Raw genomic sequence first — 24,501 nt, forward strand, 5'->3', positions numbered from 1 at the left:
CTTTTTTGAACCCTGTTATAGTCTTGGCCTTCACAACATCCTTTGGCAAAGAATTACACAGGTTGCCTGTGCATTGTGTGAAAAAATACTTCCTTATGTTTGTTTTAAACCTGCCGCCTATTCATTCATTTGGTGCCCCCCTAGTTCTTGTGTTATAAGAAGGAGTAAATAACACTTCCTTATTTACTTTCTCCACACCTGTCATGATTTTATAGACCTCTATCATATCCCCCCTCAGTCATCCCTTTTTCAAGCTGAAAAGTCCTAGCCTTATTAGTCTCTTCATGTATGGAAGCTGTTCCATACCCCTAATCATTTTTGGTTCCCTTTTCTGAACCTTTTCCAATTCCAATATATCTTTTTTGAGATGGGGCAACCACATCTGCACACAGTATTCAATATGTGGGTGTACCATAGATTTATATAGAGGCAATATGATATTTTCTGTCTTATCATCTATCCCTTTCTTAACGATTCCCAACATTCTGTTAGCTTTTTTGACTGCTGCTGCACATAGAGTGATTGTTTTCAGAGAACTATGCACAATGACTCCAAGATCTCTTTCTTGAGTGGTGATAGCTAATTTAGACCCCACCATTTTATATGTATGGTTGGGATTATGTTTTCCAATGTGCATTATTGTGTAACCCTTCTGCCAGGTGGAGCAAGCAGCAACAAGGGCGGGTTCAGTATCTACCTGTTCCTTTTCAACGATACAACACACAACCAGCTCGAGCCCCCACCCAGTGACTTGGGACAATTACACACCACCCCCTGGGTGCCTCTAAGAGGCAATACTTCCCCTCTCGCAAGCACAGAGTCTGAGTGTAGCAATAACTTTAATAAAAGGAGGGAATTAACTTAGCATTAATTTGGGAAAACACTGCAACTATGGTTCATAAACACAAACCACGATCAAAAGACCCACTCCCAAGTAAGTTGGGCAGTGTCCTTTTACCTTCATGGTCTTAAGTCCAGCAACCCAAAGTCCCTTTAACGTGCCTATCCCTTCTCTGTACCCCACTCACAGTTGCTGTCCTTTGGCCAGTGCAGTCCCACAGTTCAGAGGTTCATCCGCGGAGTGGTGGCAGTAAGGAGCACCTTACATACTGCACTACTCAGGCACTCACTCATCATCCCAACAGCCGACTGCCATGCCTCTGCAGGGCTCTGCTGGCCACTTGCCACACCCCTCCACCAGTCACCCTCCTGGTCATGCCTCACCACCAGCTTCCCTGCTAGCCACACCTCTCCACCAGCTGCCCGCTTGCCAAGAGGTCTTCAGGGGCCCCCACACACACTTAACACAGATCTCAGTGATTTCAGCTGTTAGTGGGGGGAGCCACACTGCTGGTGCACACTGGGCAGTCTCTTGCAATAAAGACACTCTCCCAAAGTAGGTCTAATACTTAGACCTAGATATCAGTGATTTCAACTCTGCAGTATGTAACAAGATTCTCAATTGAGTCTAAATTAGCTCTTTTATTATACCATGGAGAGAGGACAGGTCAAATGGTGTCTAGGACCCTTGGACAGGACAGGACAGGACAGGACAGGACAGATACAAATACCTGTCCCCATCCTCTCTCAACTCATTGGGCTTTGGAACCCATATTCCCTGCTTAGCGAGTGTTGTTCAGTTGAGGGTGAGTCCCTCCATTGGGGTATGCCAGGTACAGTTCTGTTGCCCTTGGTTCACACAACAAGGATAACAACACTTTATTACAACTCTTTATTAGTCCTGCCCCAATACGAAGAAGACTGGGGATCCAACACCAGCCACAAATAATCTTTTGGGCAAGCAATCCCATCATGCTGAGCATCATGCAAATGAGATCAGCTTCTGAAGTCTTTTTCCACAGCTCACCACTAGATGTCAGGGGAGAGCTCATCCAGACTCTGCTTACACATTTATCAACTTTGAATTTCATCTGTCATTTTGTAGCCCATTCGCCCAGTTTTGTGAGATCACTTTGTAACTCTTCACAGTCTGCTTTCGACTTAACTGTCTTGCATAGTTTTGTATCACCTGAAAATTTTGCTACCTCACTGTTTACCCCTTTTTCCAGATCATTTATGAATATGTTGAATAGCACTGGTCCCAGTACAGACCCCTGGGTGACACCACTATTTATCTCTCTCCATTCTGAAACTGACCATTTATTCCTACCCTTTGTTTTCTATCTTTTAATCAGTTACTGATCCATGAGAAGACCTTCCCTCTTATCCCATGACAGCTTACTTTGCTTAAGAGCCTTTGGTGAGGGACCTTGTCAAAGGCTTTCTGAAAATCTAAGTACACTATATACACTGGATCCCCCTTGTCCACATGCTTGTTGACCCCCTCAAAGAATTCTAGTCGATTGGTGAGGCATGATTTCTCTTTCCAAAAACCATCTTGACTCTTCCCCAACAAATCACGTACATCTATGTGTCTGATAATTCTGTTCTTTATTATACTTTCAAAGAGTTTGCCGGGTACTGAAGTCAGACTTACTAGCCTGTAATTGCCAGGATCACATCTGGAGTCTTTTTTAAAAACCAGCATCACATTAGCCAAGTCATGTGATATAAAAGCTGATTTAAATGATAGGTTACATACCCCAGTTAGTAGCTCAGCAATTTCATATTTGAGTAAAATGTACCGTTTAGATGTGTTTCTTTGCAACCTATCTCAATTTCATTAGTCTTATATGAAGTGTGATATTTATCCTTTTAGCCCCAGAAGAATGAAGCCAAAACACAGTTGTGAATTTATACTTCAGACCTGTCTCTTTAAATATTAATGGTAAATAGGCCTAATCCCCTGAGATGGGATATTAGATGCGTGGGATCTGAGTTACCCAGGAAAGAATTTTCTGTAGTATCTAGCTGGTGAATCTTGCCCATATGCTCAGGGTTTAGCTGATCGCCATATTTGGGGTCGGGAAGGAATTTTTCTCCAGGGCAGATTGGAAGAGGCCCTGGAGGTTTTTCACCTTCCTCTGTAGCATGGGTCACTTGAGGGAGGATTCTCTGCTCCTTGAAGTCTTTAAACCACAATTTGAGGACTTCAATAGTTCAGACATAGGTGAGGTTTTTCGTAGGAGTAGGTGGGTGAGATTCTGTGGCCTGCATTGTGCAGGAGGTCAGACTAGATGATCAGAATGGTCCCTTCTGACCTTAGTATCTATGAATCTTTGGCAAGTCAATATTTGGATCTGATATTACACTGAGAAAGTTTAAACTTTTAGGTAATACTTTGCTTTTTAAAAACAAAAACAAACCCTTTTCTGTCATTTCTATGTCAGGTAAGTTTTTTTAAATTTTTTTTGGCAGAATACCCCCTTTTTAAATAAAAAAAATAATGAGCTGCAGTAGTTAAATTATAAACACAATGTTCCAGGTGTGGTCTCATCTTATCCCATCTTAACTTCCTTTGAAAATGTCAGATAAATTTAAACATAGTTGTGGTCTGACACTTGCATGAAAAGCTTCTTAGAGAAAGAAATATTTTAACTCAACATCTTAAGTAGGTCTTTTCTGAAGTTTTGAGAGACCCCTGTGTCTGTCAAAAGACCACCGATCATGGCGTTTTAACTGAGATGAATAGAGTTATTCCCACGGTTACTTGCATGAAAAATGGCAAATCAGTGCTGTTTAATATGGCTTTCAGTTCTAAAGATATTCTTTGTCTTTCCTTCTCGGTAGTTTTCTTTGTTTAAACAACCCCATGGAATGCCAGGAAATTATAGCATGCTTGGCTGATCACTTTGAACAGATGAGTTTTATTTTGTATTCTGTGGAAAAATGTCCCATAGGACCTTTGCTTGAAAACCTGATGTTAATAATCCTCATTACTAAGAATCCAGCATTTAATCATATCCAGATCAAAAAGACAAGTGCATTTATTAGATTAAAAATTTTATTATCATATATGTGTTTTTTGTAAATTGAAAGACATACTTTGCATTATTAAGCCCATGTGTAGAGAAAGAGAGTGTATAGGTTGTATAAGATTTTTTTTAAATGCTTTAATTCAGAGATACTAAACTTTGTCCAGTCAAGGATCATGTTGACAGCTGTACATGAGCCCAAAGGTCTCACATAATTTAAAAATAGATCAGCTGCCTTATCTTTAATATGGAGATGCAGCCTCTGAAAACTACAGGGTCTGGGACCCGACTGTTCTGCAGCAATATATGAGTAACCTGTCATTGATATCTCAGAATTCAGCCATTGGTATTATATGCTCACCTGTAGTGTCCATAGACTGCACCTCTATAGCTGGAAGGTACCCATAGTCAGCTGTGTAAAATTCCACAGTCCTTTTGTCAACAGTTGGCCATTCTGAGTTCGCTTACTGGAGTCTGTTTCATCAGTGATTGAATTGTTATAGAACATCAAAGGAATAATTTGTGAGATACTGTGTTTGAGGATTCAGATCAAGGAACCTTTCAAACAAGTACTATAACTACCATATGGACGTTATGGGTGTGAATTAGACTTTATTCATACCAGTGTAAACTGAGAGTAACGCCATTGAAATTACTGAAGTTACACTTGTATAAAACTAATGTGAATAATTGGAGAATCCAGCCCAATAGTTCTAGGAAGGGAGTATCCAGCTTTGAAAATATCAACATTAGACTGATTTTTTCCCTTTAACAACATGTCAAGAATCCTGTAAATAATCCTGTAAATAAACAGTATTCTGATTTTAAAATGTCTATATTTTAACAAAAAATCATTAAACAAGAAACAAAGGTCAGTTTCACTTGTAACAAATTAGCTGAGTAATAAGTTTCTAAATACATTTATTTTTCATTGTTTAGGAACAATTAGTGCACTTTATACCAAGTGATTAAATATAATAATATTCTACTAAAATCGCTCTTCTAGCCAGTGCATCAAAAACTTTTTTTTGTTTAAATAATTCATTTTTATCCTGAAATATAATGTAACTTCAAAATGTGTTCTTGAGCAAAGAGTATACATCTGATAGTATTAAAATCATCCAACCATCTTTTAAAATGAAAACACAATAAAGCAAATGACATTTCTCATCAAAATATCCTTCAAAATATTTATAATTCCTTTAAAATATATTAATATCTTATAATTTGGTCATTGTCACCATAGATTATTGTATATAAATCACTAATGCACAGTTCAGTTTGGTATATCGAAAAGTAGTAAATATCATGTTTGTAAGTATTGGACCTGACTATGCTTAAAAATTTTGCTGGCATAGCTATGTTGGTTAGGTGTGAAAAAGTCATACCCCGACTGATATAGCTATTCCAGGAAAAGCCCTACTGTAGAAGCAGTTATACCAGCAAAAAGTCTTTGACCCACTATAACTTACTTCATTCTGAGAGCCAGTATAACCTAAGTACAGACAAGGCCTTAATCTTATCAAATTTAAATTCACTATGTACAGTATTCATTATGATCTGGAAAGTCTCTTTGGTTTGTAATTCATGAAATGTTTGAACATCTGTTACATTTTATTTCTTACACTTCAGAACAACAATAAGAACAACAAGAATGCATCCGATGAAGTGAGCTGTAGCTCACGAAAGCTTATGCTCTAATAAGTTTGTTAGTCTCTAAGGTGCCACAAGTACTCCTTTTCTTTTTGCGAATACAGTCTAACACGGCTGCTACTCTGAAAGAAAATCTCTGCTTCCTTTCTGTTCATTGTATAAAAGTAATTCATTGGGGGAAAACCCTACTTTGATTTTATATTTGGGTGTGTGTTTTTCTACGTAATCTTTTCCCTGGTGATAAATAAAAAATTCTGACAAGTTAAAAAAAATTAAGTTTGAATCCCTGCAATCTCATAAAATTCACCTTGAATAGAGGATGCAGAGGAAGGGAGATTTGGGTGTGAAACCACAGGGTTTTAGGCTGTAAGGGAACCAAACTCCATTTCTCTAGATCTGGAGGCAGTAGTACAAGAACTCAATCCTTTCTGATGCTTCCTGCACCAGTCCTGCTAGCATAAGTCTCTGACAAGCTGTGGAGCTGTTGACTTTCCTTCATCAAAGAAGCAAAAAGCGTGGTCTCGAAGCAAACAGCTTGGGGGAAAACATCCTGTGGAGTTGCTGTTTCACTCCATACTTAGTCTACACACCCTTTCCATTTGCTTTTCTTCAACTCTGCAACTATACTCGGTTGGATGGTCTTTTGATCAAGGGGATGGACTGGGGACTCAGAAAATCTGTTTTCAGTTCCTGACTCTGCGTCCAATGTTGCTTTGTGACTTTGAGCAAATTAGGTGATCTCTGCCTCAGTCATTTTAAAATTTAAAATTCTTAGTTCGTGGTAGTGTTGTGATCATATATTTGTAATGTTTATGAAGGCACAGATGATATAACGAGATCCAGATAAGTAGATACTGAGTTTCATCCTAAGTGATTATATGTAATCAGAAATGTTTGCAAGATATTTTCAGGCAAAAAATATGGGTTTTCATTCAGCTACCTTTGTAGAAGTTTTAAAAAGTTGTAGATTGTAGAAACCTGGTATGCTGCAGATAGTAAAAGTACAACTGAAACATTAAAATCAATGCCTTCAAATTCAGAATTTAGCGATGCTGAAGTTTTAGCAACACCTACTCTGAAGCATTAAAACTGTCTTTATAAGGCATGGGGGGGATCTATAAACATTTTATGTTGAGATACTTTCTTTCATCTTGGAAGGATTATATTAGGATTGAATATTAAAATACTCCAATATTTTGTATTTTTAATATGATACTGAATAAGTATGATATTTTTAGTATGACCATTACAAACTGGTTACAGCAGAGGGTGCTGATTTATGGCACAAAGGCTTTGGGTCTGATCATCATTTTTACATGTTTAAAAGCTTGCCTATAACCATTTGGAAGATCATTAGAAACATCATGCCAGGTGCCCCAGAAAATCCCATTGCGAACACCTTTGTATTTTTTGTGATAGTATTTGCCATTTAGGTTGGCAGACAAACATTTATCAAACCACCAGCCAGAGCTGTAGTAAGCCCCACAATTTCCTGATGGATACTTATCATTGTCTTTGTCCGGAGTAGTGAAGAATTTTTGATCATGGTTGTAATGTTTACTGAAGTGCAGGGCATCTCCGGCTGTACCACTATAGCCACTGACACTTAGACGGTACTTGAGATATTCATTGGCTACATAGAACTGTTCATATTTCGCATACTCTCGAATACCATTGAAATCTTCAAGCTCAATTCTCAGCTGCATATCTTTGCTTTTGGTCAGGAGATGAATTTTATCATTCCCCAGCCAAAACTCCCTGCTGAGATTTCCAAAGCCATTTTTGTAGTCATTCCATGTTCTGTTGAAGTTAATGCTACCATCTAGACGCATCTGTAGCACTGTCCAACCACCTCCCATTGATTCCATGTCACAGTAAACCTCAAAGCTATTATTTTTTGGATCAGGAATAACTCTGTAGATTCCATTACGCCTTCGACCTGCTGTGTAATGATCAGCACAGTCTCTCTGCATTAATTGTATAACTAGGGGGAAAATAGATAGTATTAGTATGGACAGTCTTTTATTTAATATTTTTTAATATCTAGTAAACCACATCAAGCATTCCAGACTATGGTAATATAAAAAATTACATTTTAAATACACCGTGTATACTCTTCAGCACTTTTAGCAGTATCTTGCCTGGAGGTTCTCTCTCCTATTTTTCTTATGTATTAATAAATAGAAAAACAATACAAATGATTAATGTTAATCTAAAAAATGCTACATAGCTCCATTAAATTGTCTTGCTACTTATTTCTTGCATGTATATCCATAAAGAATAATGAGTTAAATTCCACAAAACTGGTTCAAGGAGGTGCAAAACGCATACCCTGAGGGTTGCATCCTGTGGGATGACTTATCTCTCCAGAGATCAAGTAGTGTTTCTGCAGTCAGAGTTCTTGTAAGTATGGGCATCTTTTATTCCCATCAGGGCTATTCCATAAGTATCCACCACCAGGAGCCTGCTGCATCAGATGGCTATGCCCTGACAACACTGCATTTTTGGCCAATATTGCCCACTTTTCACTGGGCTGGCCTCTTCCCTTTTCACTCAGTGAAGTTGTTTGCTATTTTCAGCCGAAGTTGGCCCCCTCTGTATACTTTCCATTATTGGAACTCTTTTCCATGAGCTAATGGTGGCATATTTCAATGGTGAATTTGGCCTAATATTTCCATTCTATTATTTCAAATGATTTTTAACTCATGTATTCAACTATACCTTAATTTTCTCTTATGTATTGTAAATTTGCTCCTCTTGTAGAATGTATTCATTGTACTTTGTCATATTAATGTCTATAATTCAGTACCTTTCATGCTATAGTATGTCATATGAGAAGTTTATTTCATATCAGGATGACTTAAAGATGGCTCTTAGTATTGGCTGTTAGTCTAGACAATGGGAATTTTTCATATGTCAGTGGTCAGTTATTTACAATACTTTAGGAAATAGGAAAATACTAGTAATTTTATGCCAATTCTATGATCCCTAGAAAGATGTAGCTAGAAAAGTGACAGTGCTTTCCTGTGCATGTAGAATTGCTGACTTCATAATAAAGAAATAGTCAGTATGCCTATCCATTTGCGTAATTCGTCTTCCTATCAATAATTTATTTTATACAAAACATGTTTTCCAGGTGTTTCCTGAAGATTAGAAATCCATCTATAACCACTTTAGTACTGATGCTGTGCTCAAGAGTTTTCACAGGATATGCTGCAAATGACACATTTCTAGAACTTCATGTTCCACAACAAAATATGTTCATTAACATAACAATATTTCATTGATGTCTTTCAGAGGAAGTGTTATAAGTGTTGGAAACTATTTAGAGAATGTTTATTCCTACTATAAAATCATTTAAATGCATGGGTGTGTTTGATCATATGTTTTAATTGTATATCACCACTGGAAAAATACAAATATTAATAATAATAACTTCTTATTAAGAGGAAGTGCTGTTCTCAGGCTACAGTAGGGGACTGGGAGTCAGGATTCCTGGGTTATTTAGCTAGAGGGACATAAAGAAGTGTGAGGAAAAACTTCAGAAAGAGAGCATTTTAAAATTATTTTCTCTGCAAAAGTTAGTACATATTTTATTTAAGAAATTACAGAGAGAATAAATTGTTCTATTGAATCATAGAACAGTAGAACTGTAGGACTGGAAGGATCATCTAGTCCAGTTCCCTGCACCAAGGTAGGACTAAGTAATAACTAGACCATCCCTGACGGGTTCATCTAACCTGTTCTTTAAAACCTGCAATGACAGAGATTCCGCAACCTCCCTAGGCAATTTGTTTCAGTGCTTAATCACCCTAACAGTTAGGAAGTTTTTCTTAATGTCCAACCTAAACCTCCCTTGCTGCAGTTTAAGCCCATTGCTTCTTGTCCTATTCTTAGAGGTTAAAAAGAGTAATTTTTCCACCCTCCTCCTTGTAACAATCTTTGATGTACCTGAAAATTGTTATCATGCCCTCCTCAATCTTCTCTTCTCCAGACTAAACAAACCCAATTTTTCCTCATCAATCATATTTTCTACATCTTTAATCATTTTTATTGCTCTTCTCTGGACTTTCTCTAATTTGTCCACATTCTTCCTGAAATCGTGGTGCCTAGAACTGGACACAATACTGAACAGGTTATTCTGAAGAGTTATTTTGTCAAATGAGGAGTCTAAATTCAATCTTTAAAGTGTGAAAGAGAAATCTTATTTTTTCATTATGTTCAAATCTCAGTGTAACCTTAACTTTGTGGTTGATACTAATGCTGCCATGGAATGTACATATGTTGTATTTGAGACAGAATTTAACACGGGAGTTAATTACATAGAATAGGGATGCAAATGTTACTCAAGGATATTCTAGGATTACATAAGAGACTTATTCTCCTCCACTCTTGAGTTTTGTGGTCAACCCTAATTCATGAAAATAATAATAGTTATTAATAGTTTTCTTTGTTTTACTTTCATCCACATATCAATTGGAGTCATGGAAGATTTCTGATAGATAAAACTTTCTTTTTAACATCCAGAGACTAGAGACAACAATTTCAAACTTGAGTACCTAAAGTTAAGAATCTAAATCCATATTTAGGCCCTTAACTAGGGCCTCATCCAAAGCCTATTGAAGACAATGGGAAGACTCCCATTTACTTCAATGGACTTTGGATAAGATGGTAAGTAGCCTAAGTTTCAGAATAATTGTGAACAAAGAGTGTCTGTCTCAATTAGACATCTTCTGTGGATCCAACCCTACTCCTATTTAAGTCAATAATAGTTTTGCCATTGACTACACTGAAGTCAGGATTCGGTCCTATGAGCGAAAACTAGTTGTCATCCTTTCTAGTTTCATAATGCACATATTACCATTACATTTTCACTATCACTGTTGGACTGGTTGTTATATATAAATGCTATGTATTAATATTTTTACCTGCCTGGATTTAGACTGTAGGTTGAACATTACTTAGCATCGGTTACCTTTTCCACGTGTTATAGTAACACAAGAATATAGTAACACAAGACTGGCCTGGCCTGCGCTAGTGACCAAAAACTGGTGTTTCAGAAAAAGGTGGTGGTGGTGGTGGTGATGAGAATTTAGAATGCACCTACCCAATCATGGAGAGTTGTACATGATGGGTAGGAAAGGTTCCTTCCTGACTTCTCTGACTATCTTATACCTGAAGCATGACATTTGATTACTGGTATCTAGTAAAGACATTGCTATAACATAAAGTTGTTCTTATGTCCTGTTTGTGTTTTTGCTGATCTTGTTTTTCAGAATTTCAGCAGTGCATTCGTTGTACTATCTGCAGTTTTCTCTGATATTCTTTAAATAGACTAGTATTGTAGATGGGAGTGAAGGAGGGCAGGTCCTGCAGGTATGCCTTCTGATAGACAAAAGACCTGTCTCTAATTTTATGTCATACTTTTTTAGCTTGGAGGATTGGCAAGCAGTTTTGTGGCTCAAAAATTTAGTGCAGTGACCTGTTGTTGTTTTAATCACTAGAGAACCCTTTTCTTTTTATGTATGGTATCTGGATGGCAGAATATACTGTCAACCTTTTGTGAATGCCTCTTACTTCTAAAAATCCTTAAATGTAATATCAAAATTGTAATTACATACAGACAATGTAAAAATTAAAATGCTAATCATATTAATTTGGCAAAAGTAAAGGTTAACATGATATAATCTACCAATTCCATTTCTTTTTGTTTTAATAATCATACAGGATTTTTAAAAAAGTAAAAAAATAAGTCCCTCACAGCATGGTATTTAAAAGGAAATAAATCCCCAAACTCCCACATTGTCTCATTTTACATTGTTTATATATTAGATTCTTGCCAATATTCCACTATTGCTAAAATAGCGCTATGTGCCTTCCATTTGAGAAGCATTAATACTGATTAGATTTTTCGCCTTACGTGTACGTGTAGCTATGGTAAATAATGATTTTGTTATCCATCTATACAACTTACACCTTCCACTAGATTCCTTTATTGTTAGCTAACATTTTCCAGGCCATTTTACAACAATTCCAGGATATTTTTAGATTTTTTTTTTCAGTCTTTCATTATGAAAGTCAGATAGTAAAAGTATTGAAACCTTTTAGGGCCAGATCTTTCTCATTCCCTTCCCCTAATCCCTCAAAAATGTGAAAAAACATCCAAGCCAAAAATAGTTGTTCAGTTTTCAGAGTAATGCAGAATTAAAGTGGGTATTTACTTTTGAATACAGTGTAAAATAAAATTTAAATATATAAAGGAATTTCATTTCCATCTTAATATTTGGGCTCTGAATTGCTATGGCAGCAGTATGCGAATATGAGTAAATACAGTATGCCTATCTGCTGAACGAATGTTAAAATAAATGTTCCCTTCGGAGGGTTACATTTTAAGTACTATGTTAGAGTCAAATCCTGAGAGGTACTGAGTACCTGCAACTCCCATGGAAGTTGAAAGCACTTAATATCTTCCAGCAAGTCCTTCCAGGCCACAATAAGAGTGAATTTTATAATGCTTTTTAATTTGTGAAGATGATAGCAAAGGTATTTATGGTAAAATACGTTTAAATTGTTCTATTAAATAATTCTACAGAATACAGAAAATTTATAAATATAGCTTCACATACCAGGACTTGGTTGTATGACTGGACACTTAGAAGAACATCTGTCATCCAAATTGTTCACAACATATGTCAGATTTGCTACTTTGCTGTCGACATAACTTTCTACGTTGTCCATGTTTATGAGGCTTATTTTTTCCAGATGACCCTGCAGTGAGTGGATCCGATTCTTTGCATTCTTCAAACTGGCTGACAGTTTATTAACTTTGCTCTGTAATTCCTTTACTCTGTTATCTTGTATCATACTGTTTTCTGTTGGGACTTCTGTATTAGGTGCCAGGAATTCAGTACTGTCTTTTTCTTGGTTGTCATCTGCCTGCAACTTGCAGTCTTGGCAAGATTTCTTCAATTTGTTTACTACATCTTTAAGATTTTGTACTTCTTTGAGAGTCTTCTCAATCAGTCTGAACTGCTTAGGTAACTGGATGGTCATCGGAGGCAGGTTTATCTGATATGGACATTCCTCTCCTTCTTCACATTCCCCATTGGTTTTGAGCTTTATAGGACAAGCATCAATAGCTTTTCCTTCTTTAACACGCTCTGTATGTTCATCTGCAAGTGCAGAAACATTTGTAAAAGCAAGCAGAGCTGTCTTAAACAAGACTAAGTAAATGAGCTTCTTCATCTTTGCAGTGAAACTAGCTCAATGAGGAAGTATGCAAAACTGGAAGAACTTTTTATAAAGGCAGCTAGCAGCCTGTGAGTTAACAGATAAACTGCCTGCACTGTTCTCAGAAATGGGTGGGAGTTATTGCATCACAAGTTGCAGTGATATTAATAGCGGAGCAAAGTAAGTAGTCCTTGGCAAAAGTAGCTTATGCATAATAACATAAGCAAAATGATAATATTCATGTGCACAGATAGAGTATGAAGTTTATTTTGAGCTCTGATTTATTTTACTTTGATTTTTCTTTTGGAAACAAAGTATTTTCTTGCTTTAGATATCTGTTTTGATATGCTACAAAATTCCTGATTCTTAACATTTGAGTATCATAAAATTATACTTAAAAATTGACATTGTGGATCATGTCATCTCCTCTACCTTGACAGGTAGAGAAGGTCATACTGTCTGGAGTGGCTCACAAATGTGAGTGCCTACCTTAGGACAGACTGTCAGAAAACAGGGCAGATATCCCAGACTGGTGGTGTATTCTATAATTAGATTTCACCAAGCCAGTAACAAATATGAACTCCTGCATCACTATACCAGTCTTACCATGAAGTGACCGACAGTTCCCTCAGACTCTCCAGTCTATCTTGCCACTCAGACAAACTGAACTTTGTGATAAAAGGTCACTAAACCAAAAATCACACCATATCAGGTTGCTCCCAGTTCCAAGAGACCAGTTACTTACCCCAGATCAATTGGAACTCCAGATATGGAGAAGAAAAGACTGTGAGGGGTCATGATAACAGTTTTCAAGTACATAAAAGGCTGTTATAAGAAAGAGGGAGAAAAAAATGTTCTTCTTTAACCTCTGAAGATAGGGCAAGAAGCAATGGGCTTAAATTGCAGGAAGGGCAGTTTACGTTGGACATTAGGAAAAGCTTCCTAACTGTCAGAATGGTTAAGCACTGGAATAAATTGCCTAGGTAGGTTGTGGAATCTCCATCACGGGAGATTTTTAACAGCAGGTTGGACAAACACCTGTCAGGGATGGTCTAGATAATACTCAGTCTTGCCTTAAGTGCAGGGGACTGGACTAGATGACCTCTCGAGGTCCCTTCCAGTTCTATGATTTTATGATCTTACACCAAAGACAATTTTGGCAGCCAATTCTATAGTAAACTAATTACATGTTTATTAGCTAAGAAAAATGAGCAGTATTGAGAGGTTAAAGCAGGTAAAACATATGTACAGGTGAATCCAAATGGTGGCCATGGTGTAATAAATTGCCAAGTTTCCCAAAAGTCTTTTCAGGGAACTCAGATTGTCTCTGGAGAGCTCTGCTTTGCATCTAGTTCACTTCCCTGTAAGAGTCCAAAGAATCCAGAGATGCAGGATCTTTCCTTGAATCCATTCTTATAGTTTCTTCTCACAGAAAACAAGCTGACAGGGTCACTACCCACAAGGGCTTTTCCTTTGATGACAGAGAGTGAGGAATGCATTTTGAGTCTTTGACCTCTGATCATTACACACAATGACCTCTTGCTTTGATGTTAGTACTTTTCTGTTAAAGTTCTTCATTTGCATTCCACTGGCTTCCTTCTTGCTTGATGGGTTATTTATTTACAGGGGTATACACAATGTAAATGTATGCTATTACATTATAACAGGAGACAGATAAGTGAAAACAATGTATGTAACATCCCATTAGTTTTCATGAAGTTTAAACACCAAATACACTTACACATTTAACAATTACTTTGATCTATACTAATATACAAGTGAATTGACCTGGGGCTTCAGCATGAGCTGGCACTTGGTCGCCTGCATCACAGAGAGAATGAATAGGACTTGGTGGAATCACCTCTGCTAGAACTTCCCAAAGTCACTGCCTTACAGCACTTGTGGGGGACTCAACTTCTGAAATAAAAAATTGTCTCCAATACATTTCAAGAACATGTTGGATAGTCTGTGCCCTGATGTGTCATTTTCCCAACAGATGTGGAAAATGTGAAAATGGCAGAGGTGCTTAATGATTTCTTTGTTTTGGTTTTTGCCAAGAAGGTTGGTGGTGATTGGACGTTTAACATAGTGAATGCCAGTGAAAATGAGGTAGGATTAGAGGCTAAAATAGGAAAAGAACAAGTTAAAAATTACTTAGACAAATTAGATGTCTTCAGGTCACCAGGGCCTGATGAAATGCGTCCTAGAATACTCAAGGAGCTGACTGAGGGTATATCTGAGCCATTAGCAATTATCTTTGAAAAGTCATGGAAGACAGGAGAGATTCCAGAAGACTGGGAAAGGGCAAATATAGTGCCAATCTATAAAAAGGGAAATAAGAACAACCTCGGGAATTACAGACCAGTCAGCTTAACTTCAGTACCAGGAAAGATAATGGGGCAAATAATTAAGCAATCAATTTTGCAAACATCTAGAAGATAATAAGGAGATAAGTAACAGTCAGCATGGATTTGTCAAGAACAAATCATGTCAAACCAACCTGATAGCTTTCTTTGATAGGGTAACAAGCTTTGTGGATGGGGTGAAGTGGTAGACATGGTATATCTTGAATTTAGTAAAGCTTTTGATACTGTCTTGCATGACCTTCTCATAAACAAACTAGGGAAAATCAACCTAGATGGAGCTACTATAAGGTGGGTGCAAAACTGATTGGAAAACCATTCCCAGTGAGTAGTTATCAGTGGTTCACAGTCATGCTGGAAGGGTATATCGAGTGGGGTCCCATAGGGATCAGTTCTGGGTCCAGTTCTGTTCAGTATTTTCATCAATGTTTAGATAATGGCATAGAGAGTACACTTATAATGTTTGCAGACGATACCAAGCTGGGAGGGGTTGAAAGAGCTTTGGAGGATAGGATTAAAATTCAAAATGATTTGAAGAAACTGGAGAAATGGTCTGAAGTAAATAGGATGAAATTCAATAAGGTCAAATGCAAAGTACTCCATTAAGGAAGGAACAATCAGTTGCACACATACAAAATGGGAAATGACTGCCTAGGAAGTACTGTGGAAAGGGAATTGAGGGTCATAGTGGACCACAAGCTAAATATGAGTCAACAGTGTAACGCTGTTGCAAAAAAAGTGATCGTCATTCTGGGATGCATTAGCAGGAGTGTTGTAAGCAAGACACAAGAAGTAGTTCTTTCACTCAACTCCGCACTGATTAGGCCTCAGCTGGAGTATTGTGTCCAGTTCTGGGCATTACATTTCATATAAGGTGTGGACAAATTGGAGAAAGTTCATAGAAGAGCAACAAAAATTATGAAGGTCTAGAAAACATGACCTATGAGGGAAGATTGAAAAAAATGGGTTTGTTTAGTCTGAAAAAGAGAAGACATAAAAGGTTGTTACAAGGAGAAGTATTGTTCTTCTTAACCTCTGAGGATAGAACAAGAAGCAATGGGCTTAAATTGCAGCAAGGGAGATTTAGGTTGGACATTAGGAAAAACTTCCTGTCAGGGTGGTTAAGCACTGGAATGAATTGCCTAGGGAGGCTGTGGAATCTTCATCACTGGAGATTTTTAACAACAGGCTAGACAAACACCTGTCAGGAATGGTCCAGATAATAGTTAGTCCTGCCATGAGTGTAGGGGACTGGACTAGATGGCCTTTCGAGGTCCCTTCCAGTCCTGTGATTCTATGATTCTATGTATGGGTAGTTGAAGTCCCCCATCACCATCAAGACCTGTGCTTTGGATGATTTTGTTAGTTGTTTATAAAAAGCCTCATCCACCACTTTTTCCTGGTTAGGTGGTCTGTAGTAGACCCCTACTATGGCATCACCCTGGGGTTTTTTACCCCTTTTATACTTACCCAGAGACATTCAACAAGTCTGTCTCCGATTTCCTTTTCAACTTCAGTCCAAGTATACACATTTTTGATATGTAAGGCAATGCCTGCTTCCTTTTTTCCCTGTCTATCCTTCCTGAGCAAACTGTACCCTTCTATACCAATATTCCAGTCGTGTAATACAATATGCTTGCAGACAAGCATTCACTTCCAGGATGCATCTGTCTCTGCCTGGGCCCGATCCTTGTCCAGAAGGATCAAGGAGAACACCACCTGCGTCCCCAGCTCCTTACTCCCAGATCCCTGTAGTCACTTGATCTACTCAGGGTCATACCTTGTAGTATCATTAGTGCCAACATGGATGAGTAGCATGGGGTAGTAGTCAGATGGCTGGATGATCCTTGACAATCCCTCTGTAACATTTTGGATACAGGCCCCGGCAGGCAGAATTTACAATTTACAGAAAAATTGTAAAATGTTAATAATTTGGGATTTTGCCCTTGTGCCCTATATTGAGACAAAGGACTGTAGTTGGAAGTGACTTTTTAGGTGTTTGAAATGAAAGAATAAACAAGGTTAACTTCAATTTAAAATTATAACTATCGTTCTATGTTTTAAAATAACTACAAGAATGGTCAAAATGTTAGTTATTAAAAATATAAATGATTACAGGAAATGCAGCATAGAAATGAAAGATAGAGACTGTGATTATTTCTCTTGAAGTTGCAGAATTTATGTCAAATATTTTATAATAATTGCCTAAATAAGTAGAAATGTGTTAGCTGCACTATTTTGCTGGAACATTGGCATTTTTATAATGTTCAATTCGAGCCTTCCCTTGGAAGCCCTCATGTATTTCATTTTTATAATGATCATGGTTAATATCTGTTATTATTGTCTATGTTGGATACTATATTTAACTTCAATCTTTTGCTTCACATGCATGCGGGATGCTGGTGCACATGACCCAGGATGATTAGACCTTCTGTATTCAAGGTACTTGATGCTAATGGAATTGAAGATGGGCTGAATTAAGGGTTTCTAGAGGCCCATACTGGTTGGGTAGTTCATAAAGAAGAAATTAAAAAAAAAATACGAGGAAGCTAGTCAAAAATACTGAAGCTTGAAACGGAGTAAGTCAAAGTCCTTAGACTTGTCAATTATACCATAATTGAGTCACAGAAGCCCTATTGTGAAGGATTAAGCTGCTTAAGGGGGCCCCTATTAACTATTGTGTTGTGGGGGGGAAAGGCCCCAAAATATTTTATCTTAGAGAAGTGGTCCCCAAACTTTTTACCTTGCACCTCCCCTTACTCCTGTCCACGCCCCCCCAGAGCTGCCCCTCTGCCAAACCTGCTTGGCGCTGTAGCCCCAGATGCCAGGTCACAATGACAGGAGCAGGGAGTAGGACCCAGCCCCGCAGAACAGAAGCCACCAGTGCAGGGTAAGAGTGGGGTGGACTCAGTTTCTAACCCCTCCTCCACCCTGGGGTCTCCCCACCACACCAGGCTATGATTAGGATTCTGGTGCCAGGATGGAGGATGCTGTGCAGGTGGTCGGTGCCCTCTCAGCAGTTTAATATAGTGCATCCATTGAATTATGAGGCTACATCTGCCCCTGCTTATGATTTTATGCCTTGTGCTGGCCATCTACACAGGAGTGAATCTCTTTCCAATAAAACAGAAGATGTGAAAAACGTTATACAACTTTTGGAGGAAATGTTAGGGTCTATTAACTTCTGATGCAGTGAGGGCCAGATTCTGTCACTTTTGCTCACATGAAATAATTCTTCACTCTAAGTAATTCTGTGGGGTGGGTTCATCACCCACTGAGATCTTCATGCAGCTGTTCCCATCCCAGGGTCTGCCACTTCCATGTCACAGTTTTTCTCCCTCTTCTCCCCCAACCCCATGGAAGAAACTCCATGGGTCCTTGGTCCACAGTAGAGGAGGGGACAGAGATTGGTTGAGCTGAAGGCAGGAATTGGCAGGCTGGGAGGATGGACAGTGTCTCCCTCCAGCCCTGTGAAGCTTACCTGGAAAAGATAATATATCTTAGGGTTTTATTCTTTCTTCCATGGAGTCTCCTTCCATGGCTCCTAGGGACAGCTGTGGCAGAGAGAGTTATTGGTTGCATCACATCAATGAAGTTGTAGTGCCAGGGATGGGAGGAACAGAGCTGACGCTAGGCATAAGCAGATTAAGCAATTGCTTAGGGCCCCAACAGCTCAAGGGAACTCCCTATTAATTATTCCTGCTTAGGGCCCCTAATGGGCTAGCACCAGCACTGGGAGGAGATGGTTTGCTGAGGTCCAGAGCAGCTGTGGAAGCACAAGTCTTTTTCCCTATGGTTCTGTATTTCCTACAGATTCCTTAATATTCATGGTTTCTGCATGGGGTGCATAGAAAACCCATCCTCTCCCAATGGAAAATTGTGGAGGGATCTCAGCAAGAGAATTGTCGCAGATATATCTTTTCCCCAAATCCCCTCCTCCATGTGTTTTACAATAGGATGGGGTGATTCGGCCCAATTATTTCATAGGACTTCTCACAGAGTAAGAGTACTCAATGAGAGTAAAGAGGCAGAATTTGCGCCCTAGCTTTTTCTTTTCTCGTATAAGAGCAAGACTTCTGAGAGAAAGAGAGATAATATAAAAATGTAACAAAATGAGAAAGTTACATACAAAAGATAGCTACAAGTTAATAATCAGTTAAAAATAAGAATTAAATAAAAGAGTAGGTAAAATAAGAGGGTAAGAATAAATAATAAGAAAGTAAAAATACAAGTAAATACAGTAATAAGATACATACTTCTATTATGTAATTACATTTATGAAAGTGTAGGAATATAGAAAGCAAAGAGAAGAAACTGCCAAGCAACCAGCACTAGCAGCCAGATCTTTAATCCAATTTTCTAAGAATTCTTGATTTGGATAAGTACAATTTATTTTATTTTGCCCCGCTTTTGGGGTAACTTTTTTAAAATTATGGGATAGAGTCTTGTTGTTTAATGAGTATGGGAATCAAAGAAAAGTGTTGTGTATATACCAAAAGGAAGAGAAGCAAAATGTATATTAGTACATTTGAAACTTAAAGGTTTTGAAAGGCCCAGGAATTTAAGAGAGGTGACCTGCCTATATTCCAAACTCCAGACCTGACATCGTCTACTCCCAATACAATGAAGTGACCTAAATTGATTCCAGATTCTACCTTTAATTATACTAGATTGCTAGAATTATTAGAAGAAAACTGCCACTTGCTCAGTCGGATAGACTCGTCTTTGGAGGCATTCATTTTACAGGAATGTGACAATAGCAAGTCTGAGAAACCTAATGAAAAATTGTTTAAACCAGCTCCCACCCTTGTTTTAGAATTTTTAAATATATGTAAACTAGAGTGTTGTATCTTTATTCATTTTATTTTTCAAAACATACTGATATAATGAAGGCCAATATTTTCAAACCTGGATGCCAAAACAGTCTTCTGGATATGTATCTAGGCTCCTACATTAAAGTTCCAAGCACCTACAACTGCCATTACCCTCACTGCTACCCAAACTGTGCTGGCTTTCTGATGTAGTGCCAGGATTTAGCCATACATGTTTTGTTTATACACTGGAATTCTTACCAAATGTAAAGCAACTTAGAAACAAGTTTTCATTTCCTACATTAAGTGTCCACATTACCATTATTAGGAATTACAAATTATTACCTGGTCAGACTACCCATTGCCACAGGGCCATTACAGTTTCTGGAGATCATAGGAACACTGCATCCACATGTTCTTTTCCTTGGACATACTACCTGCTCTTGGGGCCAGGAAGGAGGAGTAGAGCTGCAAAGCCAGCTCTGTGATCTCCAGAAATTTCCCTTTACAAAAAGGGAATCCTCAGAGGGCCAGACCAATGCAAAGGAGTCCTAGTATGCCTGAGATTCTGGCCCTTGGGACAAAAGTTTTAAAAAGTATTTAGGTGCCTCGTGGAATTTTCAAAAAAGCATTTATCTGCATCTTTAGGCAAATACATTTAGCAGTCTGGCTTCTAATTTCTGTCAAGCGGTACTTTAATTTATGAAGTGAATCTAGGGTTCAAAAACACAGAGATAACGAGCTACATTGCAAATTGTTGCTACAGCTCTTACAATAGCTTAAGCATAGTATGATCTTTCTAAAAATATTATTGCATAGTGCAATTCCCTGATGGATACTGCATTTGCCTTACAATGGGGCTAGAACACATTTCAGTCCAGAAAATAAATAGTATTGTGTAATTAGCGAGACAAGGTGGGCGAGGTAATATCTTTTATTGGACCAACTTCTGTTTGTGAAAGAGACAAGCTTTTGAGCTACACAGAGCTCTTCTTTAGCGGCGACACTCTGAATACCTTTCCAAGAGCTCTGTATTTTGTTTAATATTGTATATTCCAAGTTTTATCTCCGAGTGCTAATTAATTCTCGATTGAACCATTTCTTGATTAGATCAGAATTATCTATAGTAATTTCTCATTTTTTATGTTTTAAAATAATTTTACCTAAATTGTATCCACTCTGACCCATTTCAGTGGGACTTTCTGTAACTGTCTTGTGTTGTGCAGCATTTGTAATGCATTTCTAAAGCATGACAATATTATAGTACTGTACATATCTAGTGTGACGGACGTTATAGGTGTTATCAAGATCAGAATGTGGCTCTCAGGCTCAGACCCACAGAGCTACTTAGGTGCCAAAGTTCCAGTTTTAGGCTCCACTGCAATCCACAAAACTGCCAAACCCTGTAGGTCACTCAGTGACTAAATTTTCAGGGTAAAAGTTCCATCTGCACCTAAGTTTATTCTTCTTAGCATGCACACTGCAGCCTCCCTCTAGGTGCCAGGAAGCCTATCTCTAACCTAAGCCGCAGAGGAATCCATGAGCCAGGGGAAGATAGGTATTTGTCCACCTAACTCAGATATGGGGCCCAAGCTGGTCGGCATGCTCAAAGGCTGCCTACCAGACTGGGTCCCATTCAAAACAGTGGTGGGGCTGCTGCCATCCACCTTATAACCTTTAGCCCAGTAGTTACAGCACTCATGTGGGTAGGGGTGAAAGTAACTTAAAAGTCTTACTGGTACGGGGGCCTGGCTCCACACCCCTGGAAGGGGCAGGGCCTCAGACAGAAAGGGTGGGGCCTTGGGCAGAAGGGGCAGGGCTGGGGAGTCAGCCTCCCCCAGCCAGCCCTTCAGCACTGCCTGGCCCAGGCCACCCGGGGCTCCTGCAGTGATTTAAAGGGCCCGAGGCTCTGGCTGCTGCTGCAGTAATGGCGGCAGCGGCCAGGAGTCCCGGACCCTTTTAAATCGCCAGGCCCCAGGGCAGCTGCCCCTTTTGCCCCCCCCGGCAGCCCTGGGGGGACAAAAGGGGCAGTGATGCTAAAGCGCTGCCGTGACAGCACTTTAAGGACCCTACCGCTCTGGGGGAGAAAGGGTTTGCATTGGGGGATCTCCCACCTCTCAGGAGGTGGACAGTAACCACTGAGCTATGGGTTTTTCTGATGTGGAGCTCCTTTAATCCCTCCTGTAGAAGTTGTTCCACTGTTGATTAAATAATAAAGAGTCATTGGGCCAGAGAGAGAGTACATGTGTGAGACTGACTCTATAGTCCAGTGATTATGGCATCCACCTAGGAGATGCAGGATACAGTCCCCCTGCTCCAGTGACTCTTTAATTATTTATCTACAGGGGAACAGTTTAGACAGGAGAGTGAGGGAGCCCTGCGTCAGACTATCCCATTGCTCTGTGCTCTTGAGAGGTGAGAGACCCCTGTTCAAATCCTTTCTGCACCCGAGGCAGAGTGGGCAATTGAAACTGGGTCTCCCACATCCTGGGTGAGTGCGCTAGCCACTGTGCTAAAATTTTAAGGTGGATGGCAGCAGCAACATCACCACCTCCTCTTTCAGCCACTTTGTGTGGAGTGAGGAAGGCATCTCACTCATTCTTACAAGAAATGACTTAGGTGCCTAAGCTGCCTGACACCAGGAGAGGGGTTCCTGTTCTGTATTGCTAGCAGATATAGGTGACTCCCAGCACTCCAGACCTAGAGCCCATACTTAGGTCTCCATAAGAGTGGTTGAGTTTAGGACACACCCCTCTAATCAGCATCTTGCATTGGCTATCTTACATGGCTCCCCACCTAGCATGCTGGCTTTTAGAATCACATTCTGAGGTGCCTATCTCTCCCCATTCATTGTATAGGGACATAACTGGAGCTTTGTGGATTGCAGTGATGTTCTTGTGATTTTCTAGGAGCCTAAATTTTAGGTGCCACAGTGTTTAGCATCACAACACCTATGTCTCTTTGTAGATCCAGGCCTCATTTCTTACTCAAGAAAGGTGGAATAAAGCTATCAGAATTTGGTCCCAGATGCAGAGTAGTGGAAATAAAGGCTGTGTCTTCCCTGCAAATAAATAAATATATATATATTTGACAGTGGAATGACTAATGAACATTAGCTATCTCACTGTAAAATCCTAGTGGAGACAAGATACTGTAATTTTTACCATTAGGTAGATAGGTGAGGTCAACACTACCCCTGTCTGTGATTCGTATCACCTAACTGTGAAGCTACAGTGCCTTGACTCCACTAGAATTTAACAGTGAGATAGCTAACTCACATTAATAATCTCACATTAAAACACACCTTTATTTGACAATGAAGACAAAGCTGAAGCTAAACAGAATTCTACAGCATCTCATGGGAAAATATGACTTAAGTGTGATTCATCTTTCACAAACTTTTAGAAAGAGAGGTGAAATGCAAATATTTGTAAATCGTTATTCCAATTTAGCTTGCAGTATTTAAAAAAAGAAATCTAATGTTATATTTCAGGAATAAAGATTTATAAATATTTTATAAGTCTGGTTAAAAGGGTGTATAGATATATATAAGCTAAATCTGAGATCCAAATGCAAAAACTACAGTTTAGAGATGTCATGTATTTATGACTCTTCCCGGGGGATCTGGGGTCCAGAAATCCAATAAATGGAAGATGCTGATTAGTATGTGTCTTCTTTTATTAAAATCTTTAATGGGCCTGATTCTTATCTCACACCAATAATTTTAAGTCAGTATAATTGTACTAAGAAAAGGAGTACTTGTGGCACCTTAGAAACTAACAAATTGATTTGAGCATAAGCTTTCATGAGATACAGCTCACTTCAGCGGATGCATTCAGTGGAAAATACAGTGGGGAGATTTATATACACAGAGAACATGAAACAATGGGTGTTACCATACACACTGTAACAAGAGTGATCACTTAAGATGAGCTATTACCAGCAGCAGAGCGGGTGGGGGGAGGAATCTTTTGTAGTGATTATTCCCCCCCTCCCCCCGTAATAGCTCATCCACACAGAAGAACCTTTTACATGGATTTGAGGATGCTTTAAGTCTAGGCTAGCTAGCATGACTGAGGATATGGGTTTGAGATTGGAATTTGCTTCAGCCCAGACAGGCAAACTGCCTGCTTTGCAGTGAAAATGCAAACTACTCAATCCCAGATACTGTTAGTCCTCCAGTCCCATCCCACAATTCTGCCTGGGCTGTACTTTCTTGTGGAACTCCTCCCTTCTTCTGCTGTGCATTTTAACCCCATGTTTGCCTGCTCCATTTCTGCTGCACTTCCACAGCATTTGAACAGAGATCTCATCTGTGACAAACTAGGGCTATGTTTATACAATTTATGAATTTTGGTTAATATTGTGAAGTTGGTTTATGAAAAGCAGCTGTATCCTGAGTGCCTATATGTATGAAGATCTACCAGGTCCTGTAGCAGGTTCACAGCAGACAAATACAAGGGGCTAGTGGTGCTTAGGATTCAATTATACTATTCAGGTTCAAACAACTGGCAACAGTGGGCGAGCTCAAGCCTTGGAAATCCAGTTTAGCTTACTCTTCTGAAAGGA

General features: G+C 38.9%; 2 protein-coding genes across 6 annotated transcripts in view; one reads left to right on the forward strand and one right to left on the reverse strand.

The window, feature by feature from the left end:
* CCDC146 (coiled-coil domain containing 146) overlaps nt 1-24,501 on the forward strand; it is a 109,673-nt gene that overhangs the window by 28,869 nt on the left and 56,303 nt on the right. The window contains exon 1 of one of the 5 annotated variants that reach the window (XM_043497544.1): nt 17,516-17,563. The exons of the other annotated variants lie outside the window; for them this stretch is intronic. Within the exon in view, the coding sequence (XP_043353479.1) occupies nt 17,540-17,563 (24 nt within the window). The 5' untranslated portion in view covers nt 17,516-17,539. Of the gene's footprint in view, nt 1-17,515; nt 17,564-24,501 lie in introns of those variants that run through there. 5 annotated transcript variants of the gene reach the window in all.
* FGL2 (fibrinogen like 2) lies at nt 3,887-12,901 on the reverse strand. Its single transcript, XM_038387194.2, has 2 exons — nt 12,155-12,901; nt 3,887-7,512 (listed from the first exon to the last, which is right to left on the reverse strand). The coding sequence occupies exons 1-2, from the start codon at nt 12,771-12,773 to the stop codon at nt 6,806-6,808; spliced, it is 1,326 nt and encodes a 441-aa protein (XP_038243122.1). The 5' UTR covers nt 12,774-12,901; the 3' UTR covers nt 3,887-6,805.

This window comes from Dermochelys coriacea, chromosome 1, assembly GCF_009764565.3.
Source record: "Dermochelys coriacea isolate rDerCor1 chromosome 1, rDerCor1.pri.v4, whole genome shotgun sequence".
Classification (NCBI taxonomy): Eukaryota; Metazoa; Chordata; order Testudines; family Dermochelyidae; genus Dermochelys; species Dermochelys coriacea.

Coding starts and splice junctions, on each gene's coding strand:
- FGL2 (XM_038387194.2), bottom strand. CDS start 12,773: ATGAAGAAGCTCATTTACTTAGTCTTGTTTAAGACAGCTCTGCTTGCT. Junction 7,513..12,154: donor AGTCATACAACCAAGTCCTG/GTATGTGAAGCT, acceptor TTTTCCCCCTAG/TTATACAATTAATGCAGAGA.